Source organism: Rhynchophorus ferrugineus, unplaced genomic scaffold, assembly GCF_030347505.1.
Source record: "Rhynchophorus ferrugineus isolate W39M unplaced genomic scaffold, kcgeb_rfMv2 rfM1, whole genome shotgun sequence".
Classification (NCBI taxonomy): Eukaryota; Metazoa; Arthropoda; class Insecta; order Coleoptera; family Curculionidae; genus Rhynchophorus; species Rhynchophorus ferrugineus.
Genome location: NW_027472580.1, coordinates 21,146,154 through 21,165,493, shown reverse-complemented (window position 1 = coordinate 21,165,493; position 19,340 = coordinate 21,146,154). Strand labels below are relative to the sequence as shown.

Below are 19,340 nucleotides of genomic sequence, written 5' to 3'. Positions count from 1 at the left end.
ATTTTTGAACTTCTTAAGCGTTCTGAAACCGTATTGCATACTGCAGAATGCTACACTGTTACAGCTACCCATTCGAGCTGTAACAGTGTATCCTTTACAACTCTTGCAACCTGTAGTCCAGCGTTGTTTTGCAAGTGGACGACTTTGCACCTGTTACTCGTTATTGATGGACTTTTTTGCAACAATACGTTGTTATATACTTTTTGTGCTGAAACAAAAAAAGGGGAATCGATTTACAGATACCTAGTCGCAGCTGATACCATAATACTAACTGATACATCTTACTGTTATTAAGGAAGGTGTCCATAACTGGTAACACTGTTAAACTGGCACGAAGGACAGGCAAGGGCATGGCATCACGTAGCTTGCGGTATCTGAGTTAATCGCTTGATCCAAAAAATCGAAATTAGGAGTAAGAGCATGACCAGCTCGATAACATATCTATTATAATATATTATACGAGAGACGAAGACTGGAGGAAAATCTCCAGTAGAGCTCAGATATAAAATCGTGAACTTGGAGACATTAACGATAAGCTTCAGGGGGGATTATTCCATCAATACATAGGACAAAATGTCGATGTAGACAATCGTTGTATCGTGCTATACTCGCCAATATTATCCAAAATTTTTGAAACTCACATTAATCTGGAATATTGAACAAAGGTAGCGATATGGCCGTCTTCGCTGTAACGAATGCAAATGACCAAATATCACAGTACCAGATAGGTCGCTATGTAAGTAGCAACGAAGCAATTTGGCGTATCTTTTTACTTGCGATCCTTGAAAGACACTCCACAGTAGTCCATTTGGCAGTTCATTTAGAAAATGGTCAGGAGGAAAAAAGTGGAGGATTCGAGATTGCCGAGGATCTCAATATGACCATTCAGGATTTTTTTGCGGGAGAGTTGGTTTCCTTTAAATCCATCGACACCGTTATGAACCAGGACGACGTAGTCAACTATTCCACGAAAGAGCTTTTAAATTCACTGGAATTAAATGGATTACCACCTCACAATTTGAAGTTAAAAGTAGGATCAGTTGTCATCATGCTGCGTAACATTAATCAACCTCGCCTGTGCATTGGAACAAGGCTGGCTGTGAAAAAGATGATGAATAACGTCATTGAAGCAACAATCATAAAGGGAAAAAACAAAGGAGAGGATGTCTTGATCTCGCGTATATCGATGATTCCAACGGATTTACCATTCGATTTTAAACGTTTACAATTTCCAGTACGTCTGGCCTTTGCGATGACCATAAATAAATCTCAAGGCCAGTCGTTGGAAGTTTACGGAATCAAATTGGAATTTCCCTGTTTAGCGCATGGATAATTATACGTCGCATGTTCGCGCGTCGGAAAACAGTCATCTTTGTTTATTTACGCACCACAAAACTAAACAAAAAATATAGTTTATTAGAAAGGTTTAAATTGATTAAGAAACTATATCATGACTGTGTGTCTGTAAATATCTAATTGAAACCTTATAAATACCCAGTATTTCAGGAAAACTCTATTTTCTAAGTATAAAACATCATGTGTAATTAATCAGGCAGTACGAAATCTGCCGGGTCAACTAGTATATTATATAAAACATATTATCTAATAATGTTTCATATCAACTCAGACTACCACGTTAATTTAAACTATCAATACAATTGATAATGGCAGACATACAATATATTAAAATCGTTTCTGATAACGCGTCTGGCGCTCTTGCGACGAACTCTCGAGTACAGTTAAACCCACAGTATCGTAAGAGTAAAATGCTTACCAGAACGATCACAAAAAGTGCAATTGTATTCGTTTGGTTACCGATTATTTCACAATGTGCCAATATTTTGGGCGTATTTCCTATGCCAGGAGGAAGCCACTATATCCTAGCCTACAAACTGATGAAAGGATTAGCTGAAGCCGGTCACAACATCACCTTCGTCAGTCCTTTTAAAGCAAAAAGTCTACCCGAAAATGGCACCCTTCACGAGATTGTATTAGATGATTTAAGTCAAGAGTTTCAAGGTAAGAAATTCTTCGGTGTGATTTTCCAAAACAATTTACTGAACTTAATTTAACCGAATTTACTTACATCGTACCGTAGTATAAAAATAAAAAACATTCAAAACAAAACCAACATCTCAATTCAGAATGACAATGACAATCTTTTTATATGTTGATCTATATTGCTATTGACCTAAACAAATGGAAGAGATGAGAAAAAGGTAGCGCTTTCAAAAAATCTTATGTTAGAAACATGGTATACTTTGAGCGCTTACAAATTTGAGCGTATCATTGCGATAGCAATATAGATGTGAATGGTGACTTTTCTACATATAAAATTATATTCATTTAATCAAAATTTTATATAAAAATAAGTTTCTATTGAAACTAAAAACGCTTTCCAAATATAATCTGGAGTCTTAACCAAAAAAAAAAAATGGAAAAGGAACAGAAAAAAGGAAAGCTTTTGAATAAGCATATTAGCAAACATTGTATTATTTGTAATTTATATCATTGTAATTATTCATATTGTCATAATCACTTTTAAAGTAAGATTTCACAATTCACTCATTATCAGGTCAACCACGTGTTAAGTACTTACAATAATTTTCAGTCTGATATCTCATATCTCATCTCTGTTTTTTTTCATCGTAAGTTTCAATAAATAAACCGCAATTTTATTTTGATTAACATATAAAAATAACACTCACTATCCACATATATAATAGAAGAATACACCGAATTTATTCGTATTAAAAATGTTAATCAAATGCTTCCGATTCTTAATCCCTTATGATTAAATACCACCTTAAACGTAAACACGAAACTATTTTGTTATAAATTTTAAAAAATTTTCCTACCAACATAAAAATTATATCAAATGCAATGCATAATAGTAGATAAGATTCAAGAACAAATGCTTTATCGTATTTTAATATGTAAATTGCTATTTTAAAATAATATAATAATAATAATAGAAATAAAATAAATATAGAAAATACAAAAATCGATGCTGCTATATTAGTATAAAATATATTGTTATTTACGAGCAAACTACCAAAAAAAAAATCATAAAACTATATATTACATAGAATCTATACATATGTAATCTATGTAAGCATAAATTGGGTACATTTTTGTCAATGTCGCGGCCAGGACAACAGAGCCAAAACTTTAAATATCAGTCAAATGAAACTAGTAGAACCAAAAATAGTAACTAAAAGTACACGACTGAAACAGTCGATAGTAAATAGTAACAAAATCAGTCGGACCGAAAATAGCGACTGAAACAGTCGATAGTAAAAAGTAGTCAATTACTAAACAGTCGATAGTTCTAAACGCTAAAAATAAGCCTAGAATTTATTATTTATTATTATAATTATTTATTTAAAATTTTCTTCCAGGGCATCTACAGAATTTATTTAACGAAGATAATGGAAATATTTTAGATAACTTAGTACACCTGGTTACATTCTTACTACCGAATACCAACAAGACCTTACACCATCCGAAAATAAGAAAATTGGTAGAATCTCGTCCGAACTTCGATGCTGTAATAATGGAGCAGTTCAGCAATGATGGTTTAAAGATATTTGCACACATTTTCAATTGTCCCTTGATTGTACTAAACAGTGTTGGCCCAAATGGACGAATCAGTAGCCTCTTGGGCAACTATATCCCAGTTTCATATATTCGTCATATGTACTTTCAAGGCGATAGCGCTGATATGAACGTAATCGAAAGAGTATACAACTTGGGCGTCCACATCCTAGAATATATAGTTATTAATTGGTACTCAATAGCTAAACATAACGAATTGGTACAATCCGCCTTCCCCAATTCTCCAAATCTTGCATCGATATACAAGAACATTTCATTAGCGTTCCTTAATTCTCATTCAAGTTTTTATAATCCTCAACCACTGACGCCCAATATGATTGAGATAGGCGGGTATCATATCGACCCACCAAAGAAACTACCTCAGGATCTACAAACATTTTTGGATGAAGCTAAAGAGGGTGTGATATATTTCAGCATGGGTTCTAATCTAAAAAGTAAAGACATCAGTGAAGATAAAAAGAAGATATTTCTCAACGTTTTGGGGGGATTAAAACAGAAAATTATATGGAAGTTTGAAGAGCACCTTCCGGAGAAGCCTGACAATATGATCATTAGCAAATGGTTGTCGCAACAGGATATTTTAGGTATGTATATGGCTTATAAATTAGTTTTAAAGTATTTTTTTTAATTGAAGCCTTATCGTAAAAAGGTTTTGTCCATCGATAGCCGCTACTTTTCCCATATTCCAGGCAATCCTTTTCAGGATTCTATCTCAAGGAAATGGTATATCCTTTGAGGCTATCCATAAATAGACCCATTTTTTTATATCTTCATAAGAAATGAAGCATAGCTCAGGCAGGTCACAACTCATATGTCGGATCCAGTAGTACCCAACGACTGAAAATATGGTGGGTGGAGAAACGTGTTCTGTTTAATATTTTCAAATATATTCTCATCCCTTTGAGTTTTATTGAGTAATGCTTCCAAATCTTCGTCTTTAATTTTTGCCTGTCCAGAACGCTCTTTGTCTTCAGTGCCAAAATCAAAACAATTAATGGAGCAATGGAGCATGGTTGCTATAAGCTTCGTACAGTATTCAATGATCTTGAGTCCATTATTCTCCAAATTGAAGTAAAAAAGTAAAACCTCCCACAAATGCGATTTACTCGGTGCAAATTTAGGCATTTTCAAGGCACTGCAAAATATGTTTGTTCGCACTTTAACAAAATGACATACTAAAAAGTGAAGTCCGAAAAGTAAGGCTTCAAAATGAAGTTGGTTACTAATGTACCCGATGCGATTTAATAGTACAATCTGTTGCAAATCCTTTAGAGTCAATTTATAGACCTGATATATGCATATACATAATATAAAAATAACTATATAGTTATTAAAATATTATCATTGAACGCATTAATATTTATATTATATAGAGTACAATTTGAATTTTGAATTTTTATTTTCTGCAGTTGGAGCAGTAGCTGACATATGAAACAGCATCATTCGACGTCCCTTAAACGGATGAATCCATATGGTAATCAATGTCTTTCTTTTTGCACCAATTCCAAGGATTTTCATTTATGGAAAATGTCGTACTATGTAACCGCTAATTAATAGGTTTTTACTGAGTTTAGCCACAATCTCAGCTTCTTCATCAGTTTTGCATAAACAGGTCTTCAAAACTTCTTTACTACTTGGTCTTGCACATGGTTTTGACTTTACATATCACATTCTCGTTCACCATTTTGAGCTCCATCTTTAGTTAAATGGCGGGTTTCAGTTTGTACCTCAATACAGAGGTAGATTCAAAATGATATTCATCTTTTCTTCTTCTTTTTCATCGCGTGTTTAGTCGGAGTGTATTGCGCTCATACAGTGTGTCTTAAGTAGAAGTTAATGAAAGACACAGAGAACTTCAAATCACTGGCCTAGATGATAAAGATGAAAAATTAGAAGAATTTTTACTGGCAGAAAATATCCAGTCCCAGGTTAAAGCAGGTTAGGTGACATTTTTATTTAAAAAACATGAAAATATAGCTACAGTCAGTTACAACCTCAGCTTGTGTTTCTCTAAAATAAAGAAGATAAATTATATCAAGAATAAATTACGGAGACGATTATTTTAGATCTTATCGAAGAGGTTATTGCTCTGAGATTATGGAATGTTTTATCTATGTTTAAACAAAAACTTTCTATTAAAAGACTTTATAATATATGCTCGATATTTTTACCAACACTACAAAAAATTTAGTTTTCAAACTAAAATATCGGAACGATATATTTAATTCCAAGCTGTTATCCAATCAAGAAGAATTATATTAATGAATTCTCGACTCGATATAGAGATGCCGATTAAAAATTGATATAAAAATATCGATAATTTTGTCCAATATTTCCTTGTCCGATATATTGATATTTTTTGTAACACATAGGCTGAAAAGTCCCGGGCGTGACTAATAATACGCGTTTTTTTTTGTGCTAAATTGCCTTTAATCATCAACATAATCTCCAGAAAGAGCCATATAATCACTCCAACTTGCGTCGCTCTAACATTTTAATACCACTTTGGTTGAACGATTTACTTTGTGCCTCAAAATAGACATGTCACCAGTTACTGTCCACTCAGATGACGATCGTTTTGATTTCGGAGTGAAGTGATGGATCCATGTTTCATCTATTGTCACATATCGATACAAAAATTCCGATTTGTTACGTTTAAACGTTGACAAACACTACTCAGAATCATCAACGCGTTCTTCTTTTGGCTAACAGTGATCAAAGGTGGCACCTTTGAACAGAATATTCTCATAGTCAAATGCTCATATAACATAAAATCAATACGTTCAACAAATCATTCGAACCACCTCCGTGTCCCTACGACCAAGTTAGAAGTCATCAAACCAACGTTATTATATCAACAAGAATGCTTTAACACTTTTCAAGTCATTGAAAAAATGTCAAAAATTAGGAAACTGCTAATTTCAGGGCTTAAACACAACCCTCTTTTTATTATATACTAGATATACCGAAATTTCCAAAGAACGTTGATCAAATTCATAAAAATGTCACATATCGATACAAAAATTCCAATTTGTTACGTTTAAACGTTGACAAACACTACTCAGAATCATCAACGCGTTCTTCTTTTGGCCAACAGAGATCAAAGGTGGCACCTTTGAACATAACATTCTCATAGTCAAATGCTCATGTAATATAAAATCAATTCAACGTTCAACAAATCATTCGAACCACCTCATTTGGATGTCCACTGCGTTCTGCATCGTGTCCCTACGACCAAGATAGAAGTCATCAAACCAACGTTTTATTATGGTTTCTAACGGAGAAGAATGCTCTAACACTTTTCAAGTCATTGAAAAAATGTCAAAAATTAGGAAACTGTTAATTTCAGGGCTTAAACACAACCCTCTTTTTATTATATACTAGATATACCGAAATTTCCAAAGAACGTTGATCAAATTCATGAAAATTAAATAAAATAATTATTGTTTCAGCTCATCCAAATGTAAAATTATTCATTGGACATGGAGGACTTCTAAGCATAACAGAAACCATCTACCATGGCGTACCCATATTAGTGATTCCAGTATTCGGAGATCAACCACAAAACGCGAAAAGAGCAGTAGATGCAGGATACGGTTTGGCCATTAACTACAGGGATAAAAACTTCACCGAAGCTCATTTTAAGAGCTTAGTAGACGAACTTCTTAATAATCCCAAATATAGAAAGAATGCGAGGAGAATCTCGCGTCGGTTCCATGACAAACCAATGAAACCTCTGGACACTGCCGTATATTGGATAGAGTACGTCATCAGGAATAATGGAGCTAAACACTTACAAGTAGCCGGGGTAAAGCAACCCTGGTACCAATTATTTATGGTTGATGTTCTTTTATTTATAATAGTATCCATAAGTATTTTAATAAAATCAGTCGAAATTATTATAAAAGGAATAGTACATAAAATTAAATATAAAAGACCAAAAGTAAAGACACAATAATTAAAATTATTTTCAAAAAATATCACGAGTTTTACTACTTAAAAATAAACTTAGGCTTACCGATTGAAAAACATTAAACCATCGAAAATCAACTCTATTTTTTAAACAAATGAAACGCCGGTTATACATTTGTTGATTGAAATAACTCTTTGCCTTATAGTTTGTAAGAATAGTGGTACTTTTTGCAATAGGCGATCTAGCATCTAGCAGTAAAAAAATATAGAATTGTATACAATTTAAAAAATTCCACCATTTTTAAAAACGTTTCCTTCTTTCTGGTAACATGGCGATACCATGTCGAAAGAACGAAATTAGTTTGGCAGCAATCCAATGGACTATATATTTTTGCACTTCTTAAGAATTTGAAAGCCGATATACTTTGCGTCTATTACTCGCTATTAATCGTCTCTTTACAACACGTCATTCAATTTGCTCAATAGACATCTACAGTTTCAATCGGTATTAGCAGCTCGTGATATACTATACCTTGCTAATCCCACCATATTCACAAAAAGGCTTTTTAAATCGCAATATTGAAACCCTTTAAAATGGAATTCAATATAGTAACCAAGTAAAGTCAATTCATTCGGTAGAAATTTTTGGAGAAATGCCTACCATACGCTGAAAAAAAGATGGGTTTCCGTAACACAATTCTTGAATTCAAACAATAAAAGTGATGAAAGCCAAAAATGTAATTTTGAGCCTTCCAGGATCAGCTTTTACATACAGTGAATAACTCAATAATACTAAATGGAAAACTGTGTATTATAGGTAAAAAATATGTCAAAAATACTCAATCTAACAGTCAATTAATAGTAGCTTACATTTTCACCTAGAGATATAATTAAACAGTTGAACTAAAAAATGGATAATTGTATTATTATTATAATTGAAAACTTCAATCAAATTCGTATCAATGTTTGTATTCCGAAGCTATAATCATAATATCAAACCCTTTAATAAGTATTAGTGTTAAATTAAACAACTTATAAATACAAATTATATCTTTACAGTGATAGTGTTCCAAGTAATCACTAATGACCAACTCCATGAACTCGATGAATTATTATTTTTAATCAACTTCGAAAAAGCAGGAGGTTCTATGTTCGACTCTATATTTTTTTTTTAATGTCTGTTCCTCGATTCCTCCGTCAACTATGGATCGATATTCAAAATTATTTTTTTACTCGAAAGTGTGTACTTCCGAGATGGTCCCATTGAAACCAATTCAGGATCTGAAAGGGAAAGGGGGGAAATCGAGAGAAATGCTCAAATTTCAAACGCACGCACATATTTCTTATCTAAAATAATCAGTTATTTCTGTATAATGTTATTGCTGAGCTGATGTTACGGAAAATCAGAAGTCATTCAGTGCAAAAACCCATCAGTTTGCTTTCTAAATACTAACTGTAGCACATAAGACCTCGTAGAACTATTCTCGTAGCTGCTTCTATGGTGTAATGGTTAAAGCGTTTAGCTCCCAAACGAAGGTCGCGGGTACCGTTCCCAATGGGAACAATAACTTTTTGTTGTTCTAGTTAATTCTTTATATTTTTTCCTCATACGGGCTGCACCTATACTTGGCCTACCCATTGTAATACTTAATAAAATAACTGCACAATTTATTGAGTAAATATCTAATACTAAAAAGAGGAAAATAAAATATTAAAAAAAAATAACCCACTTCAAAAAATAAATAAGGAACTCACTAAAAAGTAAAAATAATAGAACTTTTAGATTGAAATTTTGAACATAAAAAAACATTTTAAAATAAAATATGTACATAATAATCGTTGTAACAACTAAATACAAACAAACAAAAACCTTATTTAACCTATCTACTACACGAATTTTATATTCTACTACATACACACAATTTAGCTTAATACCTACTTAAACCTATTTATATATTAGCAATATTATTTTAACTACTACCAACTGATCACTGATCACACTGAAGTCGGTGAGGACCCCAAACAATACAAAAATAATAATATAATTTTGTGATATCAATGATAAAAAAGCTCCCGGTTTTGATCTAATTACTGGAAGAATCTTGAGAGAGCTCTCAGGAAAGTGCATCAAATTAATAACATTCATATTTAATGCCACGCTAAGACTTAATTACTTTCCTAGCACTTGGAAAGTAGCTCAAATCATTATGACTTAAACCTGGGAAAAAATCAGAAGACGCTTATCCTCCTCTTATCGTCCCATAAGCCTGTTACCTGTCATCTCAAAACTTTTTGAAAAACTATACATTAAGAGATTAAAATTAATTGCAGAGGTGAGAAATATTATTCCAGACCATCAATTTGACTTCCGTAATAAACACGGAACAACAAAACAAATACATAGAATGGTCAACCAATTTAACAAAAAATTAAACGATAAAAAATATTCCTCCGCTGCATTTCTCGATATCTCTCAGGCCTTCGACAAGATGTGGCATACTAGACTGCACGATAAATTGAAAAAGCTTTTGCCCCATACGCACTTTCAATTGATTCAGACATTTTATTGTCAAACAGGGTGACCAATACACTGGCCTACAGCCCATATATTCGGTGTTCCGCAGGGCAGTGTTCTCGGCCCATTGTTATATCTTATGTATACAGCTGATGCAACATATGCTGACGATACGGCGGTTTTATCATGACACGAGGATCCAATATCAGCCACAAAAAACCTCCAACTTCATCTTAACAAAGTCGAATTGTGATTGAAAACGTGGCGTATCAAAGCAAATGAGACAAAGTCTACCCATATGACATTCACCCTTTGCAGAAGAACATGTCCCTCAGTAAATAGAATAACTAGAACAGAATAATCATGAACTTCTGCAAGCAGACAGCGTTAAATATCTGGGAATGCATTTTGATCGACGTCTGACTTGGAAAAAACATATAGTGACAAAACGCAAACAGCTTGGGCTTAAACTAAACCAAATGTATTGGTTGATAGGGCATAAATCTAAGTTATCATTAGATAACAAGGTTTTGCTGTATTAGTCAATACTCAGGCCCATTTGCACCTATAGTATTGAACTGTGGGGTACTACTAGCAAATCTAACAGATATCCTCCAGAGGTTCCAGAATAAAGTATTGCGAGTCATCGTCGATGCCCGATATTACGTGTCCAACAAACTGATTCAACGATATCCACATAGAACCAATAACGAGTGTAATTCGAAGTGCTAGTGCGAAGTACTCTGAAAGACTATTAGTGCATCCAAATGCACTCGCCAAACAGTTAAATGTGCGCGATGACAATGAAGTGCGTAGGCTCAAACGCAAAATACCATACGAACTGGTTAATAGACACATAGAGTGAAATTTAATAATTTCTAGAATAAGTTAGAATAGTCATTAGAATATGTTAGGATAGACTAAAATAAGTTAGAATACTATCTAGAATAAGATTTACATCATAAAGTGTACAGCAGATCACTTACTGAAGTGATCTTCTACATGTTAGGATGGTTATATTATATAACAGAAATCAAACAATAATACTTATCGCCCACGGGCAGATTGTTAACGTTCCAAGAGATTAATTTAAAAAAATTGTGATATATACAAAAATTAAATTAGCAACAAAACAAATCTCTGAAAATAAATATAATAAGTTGAGATGCTAACTTCTCAAAACTATCCAGTCTTTAAAAATGTATAAATTCAAAATATTTAAATATTAAACAAACACGTAAAAACTTATATCTAAAATCACGTAATACACGTAATATCTTATATCTAAAATCACGTAATACACGTAATATCTTATATCTATTCTAAAAAACCTTCATGCCATGTCAAATTATTATAATATCATATCAAGTAACAACTTAATTCAATAAAAAATCTTCAAAACTATCCAAAATTATAATTATGTGAATTGAAATTATATAACCTTTAGTTATGACTAAATAGATCAAAAACCAAACCAAATTGACCTTACAGATAGCCTATAAAGTTATCTTAAATGGCAGCTATCTAATAATATTTGGCGATACACTGACGTTACTGATAATGTCCCTCGCATTCTTACAAGTAAATTCCGTTACTCTCAGAGCAGTGGTTATTTAAGAATAAGATGCGTGCAGCAGTCGGGATAAAAGTGATTATATTCGTTTTGTTACCGATATTCTCACAATGTGCTAATATCTTAGGAGTGTTTCCATTGCCTGGAGGAAGTCATTATATCCTGGCTTACAAACTAATGAAAGGGTTAGCCGAAGCCGGTCACAACGTCACTTTTGTTAGTCCCTTTAAGGCAAAGAGTCTACCAGAAAAAGGAACACTACACGAAATAGTTTTAGATGATTTAGCCAAAGAATTCCACGGTAAGGAATTGCTCCAATAATTTCATGACCAATCAACAAGTGTCAAAGATGTTGGAATAAAGGAAAAAAAATGGAATAACATTTTAAAATTATAAATTATCTTATATTATATTACAGACATTTTATCCTATGGATTCTTGTTAATATTACGAGGCTACAGGAGTCTGTTTATAAGATCACTTTTAATATAATTTACCTTATTCATATTTTACCAAAGAATTCAATCAGAATTCAACGCGTTGGAGTTTACTATTCTATATGGTCAATATTAACATCTAGCAAATTGGGAAGACGATGATAAAAAACCATTGTTTTAGAACTGAGAATTAAATAGCACTGGGAACTATCGAATGAAAACTAACATTTTTAATGTTTTCGTCGGTAAAAACCTCTTTTGGGCGTCCACTGCGTTCACCATCTTCGGTGCTCATTTCACCACGTCTAGCATACCAAGCCTTGATGGTTCATTTTCCTGGAGCAGTGTCCAGAAACTCGGCATCAAGCTAAATTCAAAAAGCAATATTCTATCAACAAGTGAAATTCCTTTTTATCCATTTTTTTCACAATAACAAAAGTTGATTCGCTCAAAATCCTATAATTCACAAAATAATGAAACATATGAACTAATCCGACAGTTCTTACACACGCTACAGTTTACATTTTATACACGCGTCTTTTGAGGTATAAGGCTAACTAAAAAACATATGGATTTAATTCTAGTAGCGCCATCTATGTGTCAGGCCGGGTCAGACTTTTCAATTGACTTGTTATATTACACCAGAAATTTTAATTCAATAATAATTTATACTGATAATATTAATAACTTTTATTTTATTGCAGAAGAAGTAAAAACACTGAACTTGTTCAACGACGATCAAGATAGTGATTTAAGAAAAATGTTGATTATGGCCTCATTCTTCCTACCAAATACAAACAAAACTTTGCACCATCCGAAAGTGAGAAAACTAGTGGAATCAAAAACCAAATTTGATGCCGTAATAATGGAACACTTTAGCAATCACGGTTTAAAAGTATTTTCCCACATCTTCGAATGTCCGCTGATCCTGCTAAACAGTGTTGGACCTAATGGTCGAATTAACAGTGCTGTAGGTAACTATATACCTGCATCATACGTTCGTCACATGTTCTTTCAAGGCGATTCTGAGGACATGAATTTCCTCGAGAGAGTTCGTAATGTGGGATTCCATATAGCCGAGTACATAGTGGCTAACTGGATCTCGATTAATAACCATAACGACGCGGTACAATCAGCATATCCCAATTCTCCGGACATTGCAACGATATATAAAAACATTTCATTGGTATTGCTTAATTCTCATTCAAGCTTCTATACACCTCAACCTTTGGTGCCGAATATGGTGGAAGTGGGTGGATATCATATCGACCCACCAAAGAAACTACCCCACGATATACAAACATTCCTAGACGAAGCTACAGATGGAGTAATATATTTCAGCATGGGCTCCAATTTAAACAGCAAAGACATAAGCTTAAATAAGAGAAAAATGTTTCTTAAAGTTTTGGGGGGACTAAAACAGAAAATTATCTGGAAATTCGAAGAAAACCTTCCAAATAAACCCGATAACATGATCATCAGCAAATGGTTATCTCAGCAGGATATCTTAGGTAAGTATGAATCCAAACATTAAAAATGAATAGTACGAAATTGAATAGTTTATTTAATAATGATGATGACAAATATTTTTAAAAATATGTTTTCATTAACGACAAAAGAACAAATTCACTAATCAAAATTTAATTGCTTGTAGAGCAATTAAAAGTGTTTACATTATGTGACAGTTATTTATTGACGATTTGAAATATTAAGCAAATACAAATAAATGAAAGATATCTGTGCTGGGTTTACCTGTTGACGAGGCTTGGACAGTCGATGGTGGCACGTCTGAACTCAACGCTGGTCAGATACTGGATGATCGAATAACATCCCTTCAATAACATCCCATACAAACGTCTCGGGGTTGCCAGATAATCTTTATCATTTCATAGTTGGCACTGCTAGCACCTCGCCCGTGTTCAACATCTGGGATTATATTTCGGGGTATTTTGTAGACAGTTATTGCAAGATAAAAAATTATATATGCCTCAAGGTCGCTGCAGATCTCCTAAATGTTCTACTTAGGTCATTTCGTAAAAGTTCATTATTTTTTATGAGTGTGCAAATATCTCCAAATATTAAAGCAAAAACGAAAGTCGCACTATAAAGGCTGAGTTCTATGTAAGTTTGGTTTTCATGTTATCTTGAACAATAAAATTAGATCATAAAACATACTGTAGAGTAAAAAAACTACTAAAATACAGAGTAGTGGCATGACTTACGTACATTACATACATTCTATACATTTTTAATTTTTTATGAAATAAATACAAATTTCTAGACATCATTATAGTGAATAACTCGAACAAACCATAAAGCCTTACTAATTATTATTATTTGTTTCTACATTACTTTAAACTAATTTTAGATACTAATAATAAAAATTTACTGAAAACAATTATATCACTAATATGATATTTATTATTGGAAATTAAAATAAATTTCTTGTGGCAGGAAATGCATCTGCGATCAAAACAGCTAGTAATCACAAGAAGCAATTTAAGTAAATAAGGAAGGTGGTGGTCCTACTCCACCCCAAATGTTTTGCTTGGTTAGTAGAGAAGAAGGTTGCAGTAGAAACTTCGAATAGCTAATGGGATATGATGGAAGAGTTATAATCCTGTTTTGATAGATAGAGTTTGATAGAAACATCATATGGTTAATCTATATGGTTTATGGGCTCTCTCATTAGACCATTGTATCAAATTATTGATCAATATAATTGAACTTGAATGATTTATACGTTAATGCCTCCTTTCCTTCCTTATCTTAACACCAAATTAATGCTAGTAGACGAGAGCTGTCTTCAAATTGACCAGAGGCATAAAATTGTTTCTGTGAGGAAAACGATATTTCATCACAAATGTGACAAAAATTGTTGATTGAATTTACAAATTTCAGTGGCATGTGTCTACCTGTGTTTCTAAAAACGTGGCTAAATCGGTACTATTTATGGTGATTTTTGAATTGGTTTCGAACCTAAAACATTTCTATTGTTGAGCAATACTATTTCCAAATCAATTTTTAAATCATACAATTAATCGTATCGTATCCCTAATACATTAAAAAATTATGATATTAAAATTAAATTCCCTTCACCAGAAAAGCAATATATTTTTTCATTTTTTTTACAATATCATTTCCAAGATTATGCTGATTTAACATGAGAAATGCTCTAGCATCTGAATGCAAGTCACACCTGAATAAAAAAATTAATATACAACTAATAATAATAATAGTTCTGATTTATACTTTATCTTTCACATAATCGTACGTAAAAGGAACAGTAATAAAAGTGTTTATATTTAATGTGATCGAAAGTAAATAATTTATAATAATAATTTGAGAATCATAATAAATTGTAGTCGTATCAGTTTTCACACATGTAAAGACAAATAATTTTACTCCTAAAGATATAATATTATGTTACTATACATTTTAAAATCATAAATTGGTATTAAAGGAAAAATCCTTGTTTGAAATTTTATTACGAAAAATCGGTAAAATTACACTTTTTTCATCTTCCAGACAATTTACGGATTCTAGCTTCATAGAACGATGTATTTTTGAGGCTATCTACGAATCGATTAATTTTTGGTATCCTCATAAGACGTGAACCCATGATGATGAACCGAGTCACTACTCATGTGTCGGGACATGTAGTAATCAGAAGAAGCAAGTAAGAAAGGAGCACCGAGGAATAACAACGTCCTGTCCTTGTTTATTCATATTCCGATCCTTTTTCGCGCAATGTGTTCGATTCATACCCATCAATTTTAGTCGATGGCGATCCCCATTAATAGATTCATTTAGTAATAGCTTCAATTTTTTTAGCTGCTCTAACAACGTACTCCAATATCTCCAGAACAAAACCAATACTCACATGTTGAGATCGATGAAGCATGATTCTCACACAATATTCGAAGACCTTCAAATTCGCCCCTTTCTTTAAATTAAAGTTAAAAAATTAAATTGCTGGCAAATTTGATTTATCTGACGTGATTTAATATGCAAAACGCCTTTTATAAATCATTTAAGATTAATTTGTAGGCCTTTTAATATGTATGTACATAAACATATTAAAACAGTATCAATGAATATTAGTACAGTACAAATTGAGTGCATTAACAGGTCAATTAAAAAGTCCCCGGCCTGATACATAGATGGCGCAACTAGAATTAAATCCATATGTTTTTTAGTTAGCCCTAACCGTCAAAAGATGCGTGTATAAATTTGACAGCTGTCATTGGATCATTGGTTTATGAACTATAACATTTTGAGTGAAGCAACTTTTGTTATTGTGAAAAAAAATGGATAAAAAGGAATACCGCGTGTTGATAAAATATTGCTTTTTGAAAGGAAAAAATACAGTTGAAGAAAAAACTTGACTTGATTCCGAGTTTCTGGACACTGTCCCAGGAAAATCAACCATCAAGGATTGGTATGCTAAGTTTAGATGGGGTGAAATGAGTCCGAAGACGGTGAACGGAGTGGACGCCCAAAAGAGGTTGTTACCGACGAAAACATTTAAAAAATCCACAAAATGATTTTGAATGACCGTAAATTGAAAATGAATGAAATAGCAGACATTATAAAGATATCCATTGAATGTGTACATCACATCATTCACGAATATTTAGGTATGAGAAAGCTCTGTGCAAAGTGGGTGTCGTGACCAAAAATAACGACGAGTTGATGATTCGGTGTTGAAGATGATCAAGCGTAATAAACCCCAGTTTTTACGTGGATATATCGATATGTGATAACTATGTCTGTATTTTGGAATTTTCATTGACTACCTTGAAAAAGTAAGGACCATCAACAGTGACTATCATATAGCGTTACTGAACTGTTGGAAGGACAAAATCGCCGAAACACGGCCGCATTTGAAGAAATAGAAAGTGCTGCTTCACCAAGACAATGCACTGGACACAAGTCAGTGAAAACAATGGCAAAAATCCATGAATTAGGCTTCGAATTGCTTCTTCATCCACCGTATTCTCCAGATCTGACCCCCAGCAACCATTTCCTGTTCTCAGATCTCAAAAGAATGCTCGCTGGGAAAAAATTTTCGCCAAATGAAGAAGTGATCGTCGAAACTGAGGCCTATTTTGAAGCAAAAAATAAATCGTACTACAAAAATGGTATGTATATCACCCTCGAAGGGACTTATATTGAACAAAAAAATGAATTTTGCCCAAAAATGTGTTTTATTATGGCAGGTCGGGGACTTTTCAATTAACCTCTTATATATGCCATTGATTGATACACATGATCCCAAAAACAAAATCTAGAGATTAATTTATAGACCTGATATTATACGATTAAGTAATTAAAAAAATATATTTCTAGCCCATCCAAACGTGAAGCTATTCATCAGCCACGGAGGACTCCTAAGCCTGACCGAAACAATCCACTATGGAGTACCGATTTTGGTGATTCCCGTATTCGGTGATCAACCAGCGAACGCTAAAAGAGCCGTAGCCGGAGGATATGGCTTAGCCATTCCATATAATGATAAGAACTTCACTGAAGACTCCTTCAAAAGTCTGATTCACGAACTTCTCTACAATTCCAAATATATTGAAAATTCTAAGAAAATCTCGCGCCGATACCACGACAGGCCGATGAGACCCATAGATACAGCCGTATACTGGATAGAGTATGTAATCAGGAATAAAGGGGCAGAATACTTACGAGTGGCCGGAAGAAAACAACCCTGGTATCAGTTCTTTTTGATTGATGTATTGCTATTTGTATTAGTCACTATATTTATTGTATCTAAATTAATCAGCATTACATTAAGGAGAATAGTATCAGTTTGGGGCAGAAATCCAAAAATAAAGACACAATAAAATGTAAGACTAACTTCTTGCTTTAATTTAGCTTTTGGTTGATCCATTTTATTTAAGTTTACAAGTTATCAAGCTCAAACTACACAGGCCTACCCATCACAATAAGTTATATCGTTCCGCATCACAATAAGTTACCGTCCCATTCGTCTAACTTCGTCAGTCTTATGACTATATCATAAATTAAAAAAACGAATGTGGAACCATTAAATTTTGCTTTTACTTTTATTATATAATATAATCTATTTCTTACAACTTAGGGCATCAACTTAAGCACAACTTAAGTCCCGTTACCATATTAATTGTCTATAACTTTGTTCAAAGAAAACATAAGTAAGTTTGGTTTTCATAAAAAGTTTATTTGGTCTTAACGCATTTTTGATATGTTGAATCGTTTAGGGCTCATTCATATAAACTTTGGATATTAAAACACCCCATAAGAAAAACTTTGGTGCTGTTAAATCCGGAGATCTGGTTGGCCATATAAATCGCCACTTCGCGAAATTAGTCTTCGTGGAAAAAATCATTCAATAATTGAATTGTTGAACGAGCTGTATGTGTTGTGACCCCATCTTGCTGAAACTACATGTCCTCTAGTCCTTATTATTCCATTTCAGGCATAAGAAAATTTCGAATCATGTCTTGGTACCATTCAGCAGTAACTGCAACACCTTGGCCATTTTCAAAAAAAAAATTGAGACCAATGATGTTTCCAGCATGAATACCACACCATAGAGTTGTTGAGAGCGATACTTTTGCCCCACCTGTTAGAACCGATTACATCAAGGGTGCCTATGCCCACAAGTCATGTGGACTTTCAAATGACCCGAGCAAGCAAGTCACAAAACTTATTTTAGTTACTTATAAATGATTAGAGAGCAAAAATCCTAATACATACACACTAATTTAGAATTATTAACAACCATTCAACAACTGGCCAAATGTGTAATTGAAAAAGCCTATAAAAAATATTCAGCAATATTGTTAGATGTAACACAAGCCTTCGATAAGAATGGTATGACGGCCTTGTTTATAAGCTAGAGAAAATGTTAGTGAGACAACACACTGAACTATTAAAATCTTACATTACATTCAGAATATTTAATGTCAAACAAGAAAACTACTACTACAACAAAAGAAGCTAAAGCAGCTATACCTCAAGAGGCTAGAGTTATTGGGACCAATAGATGAGCAACAATATAAATAATTGGACCCAAACCTGGAAAATACTCTTGAACAACACAAGAACAGCTCCTGTTCTCAGATCTCAAAAGAATAATCGCTGGGAAGAAATTTTCGTCCAATGAAGAGGTGATCGCCGAAACGGACGCCTATTTTGAAGCAAAGGACAAATCGTACTACAAAAATGGTATCGAAAAGTTGGAGGGTTGCTATAATCAGTGTATCACCTTTGAAGGGAATTATGTTGAATA

The 19,340-nt window shown here is 33.2% G+C and overlaps 2 protein-coding genes across 2 annotated transcripts in view; one reads left to right on the top strand and one right to left on the bottom strand.

Moving 5' to 3' along the window:
• LOC143206226 (cytochrome b5 reductase 4) overlaps window positions 1-19,340 on the bottom strand; it is a 227,083-nt gene that overhangs the window by 141,726 nt on the left and 66,017 nt on the right. The gene's annotated exons all lie outside the window — the stretch shown is intronic.
• Window positions 1,650-17,923, top strand: LOC143199463 (uncharacterized). Its single transcript, XM_076409302.1, has 6 exons — window positions 1,650-2,019; window positions 3,402-4,202; window positions 7,071-7,573; window positions 11,631-11,919; window positions 12,760-13,566; window positions 17,408-17,923. The coding sequence occupies exons 1-6, from the start codon at window positions 1,665-1,667 to the stop codon at window positions 17,908-17,910; spliced, it is 3,258 nt and encodes a 1,085-aa protein (XP_076265417.1). The 5' UTR covers window positions 1,650-1,664; the 3' UTR covers window positions 17,911-17,923.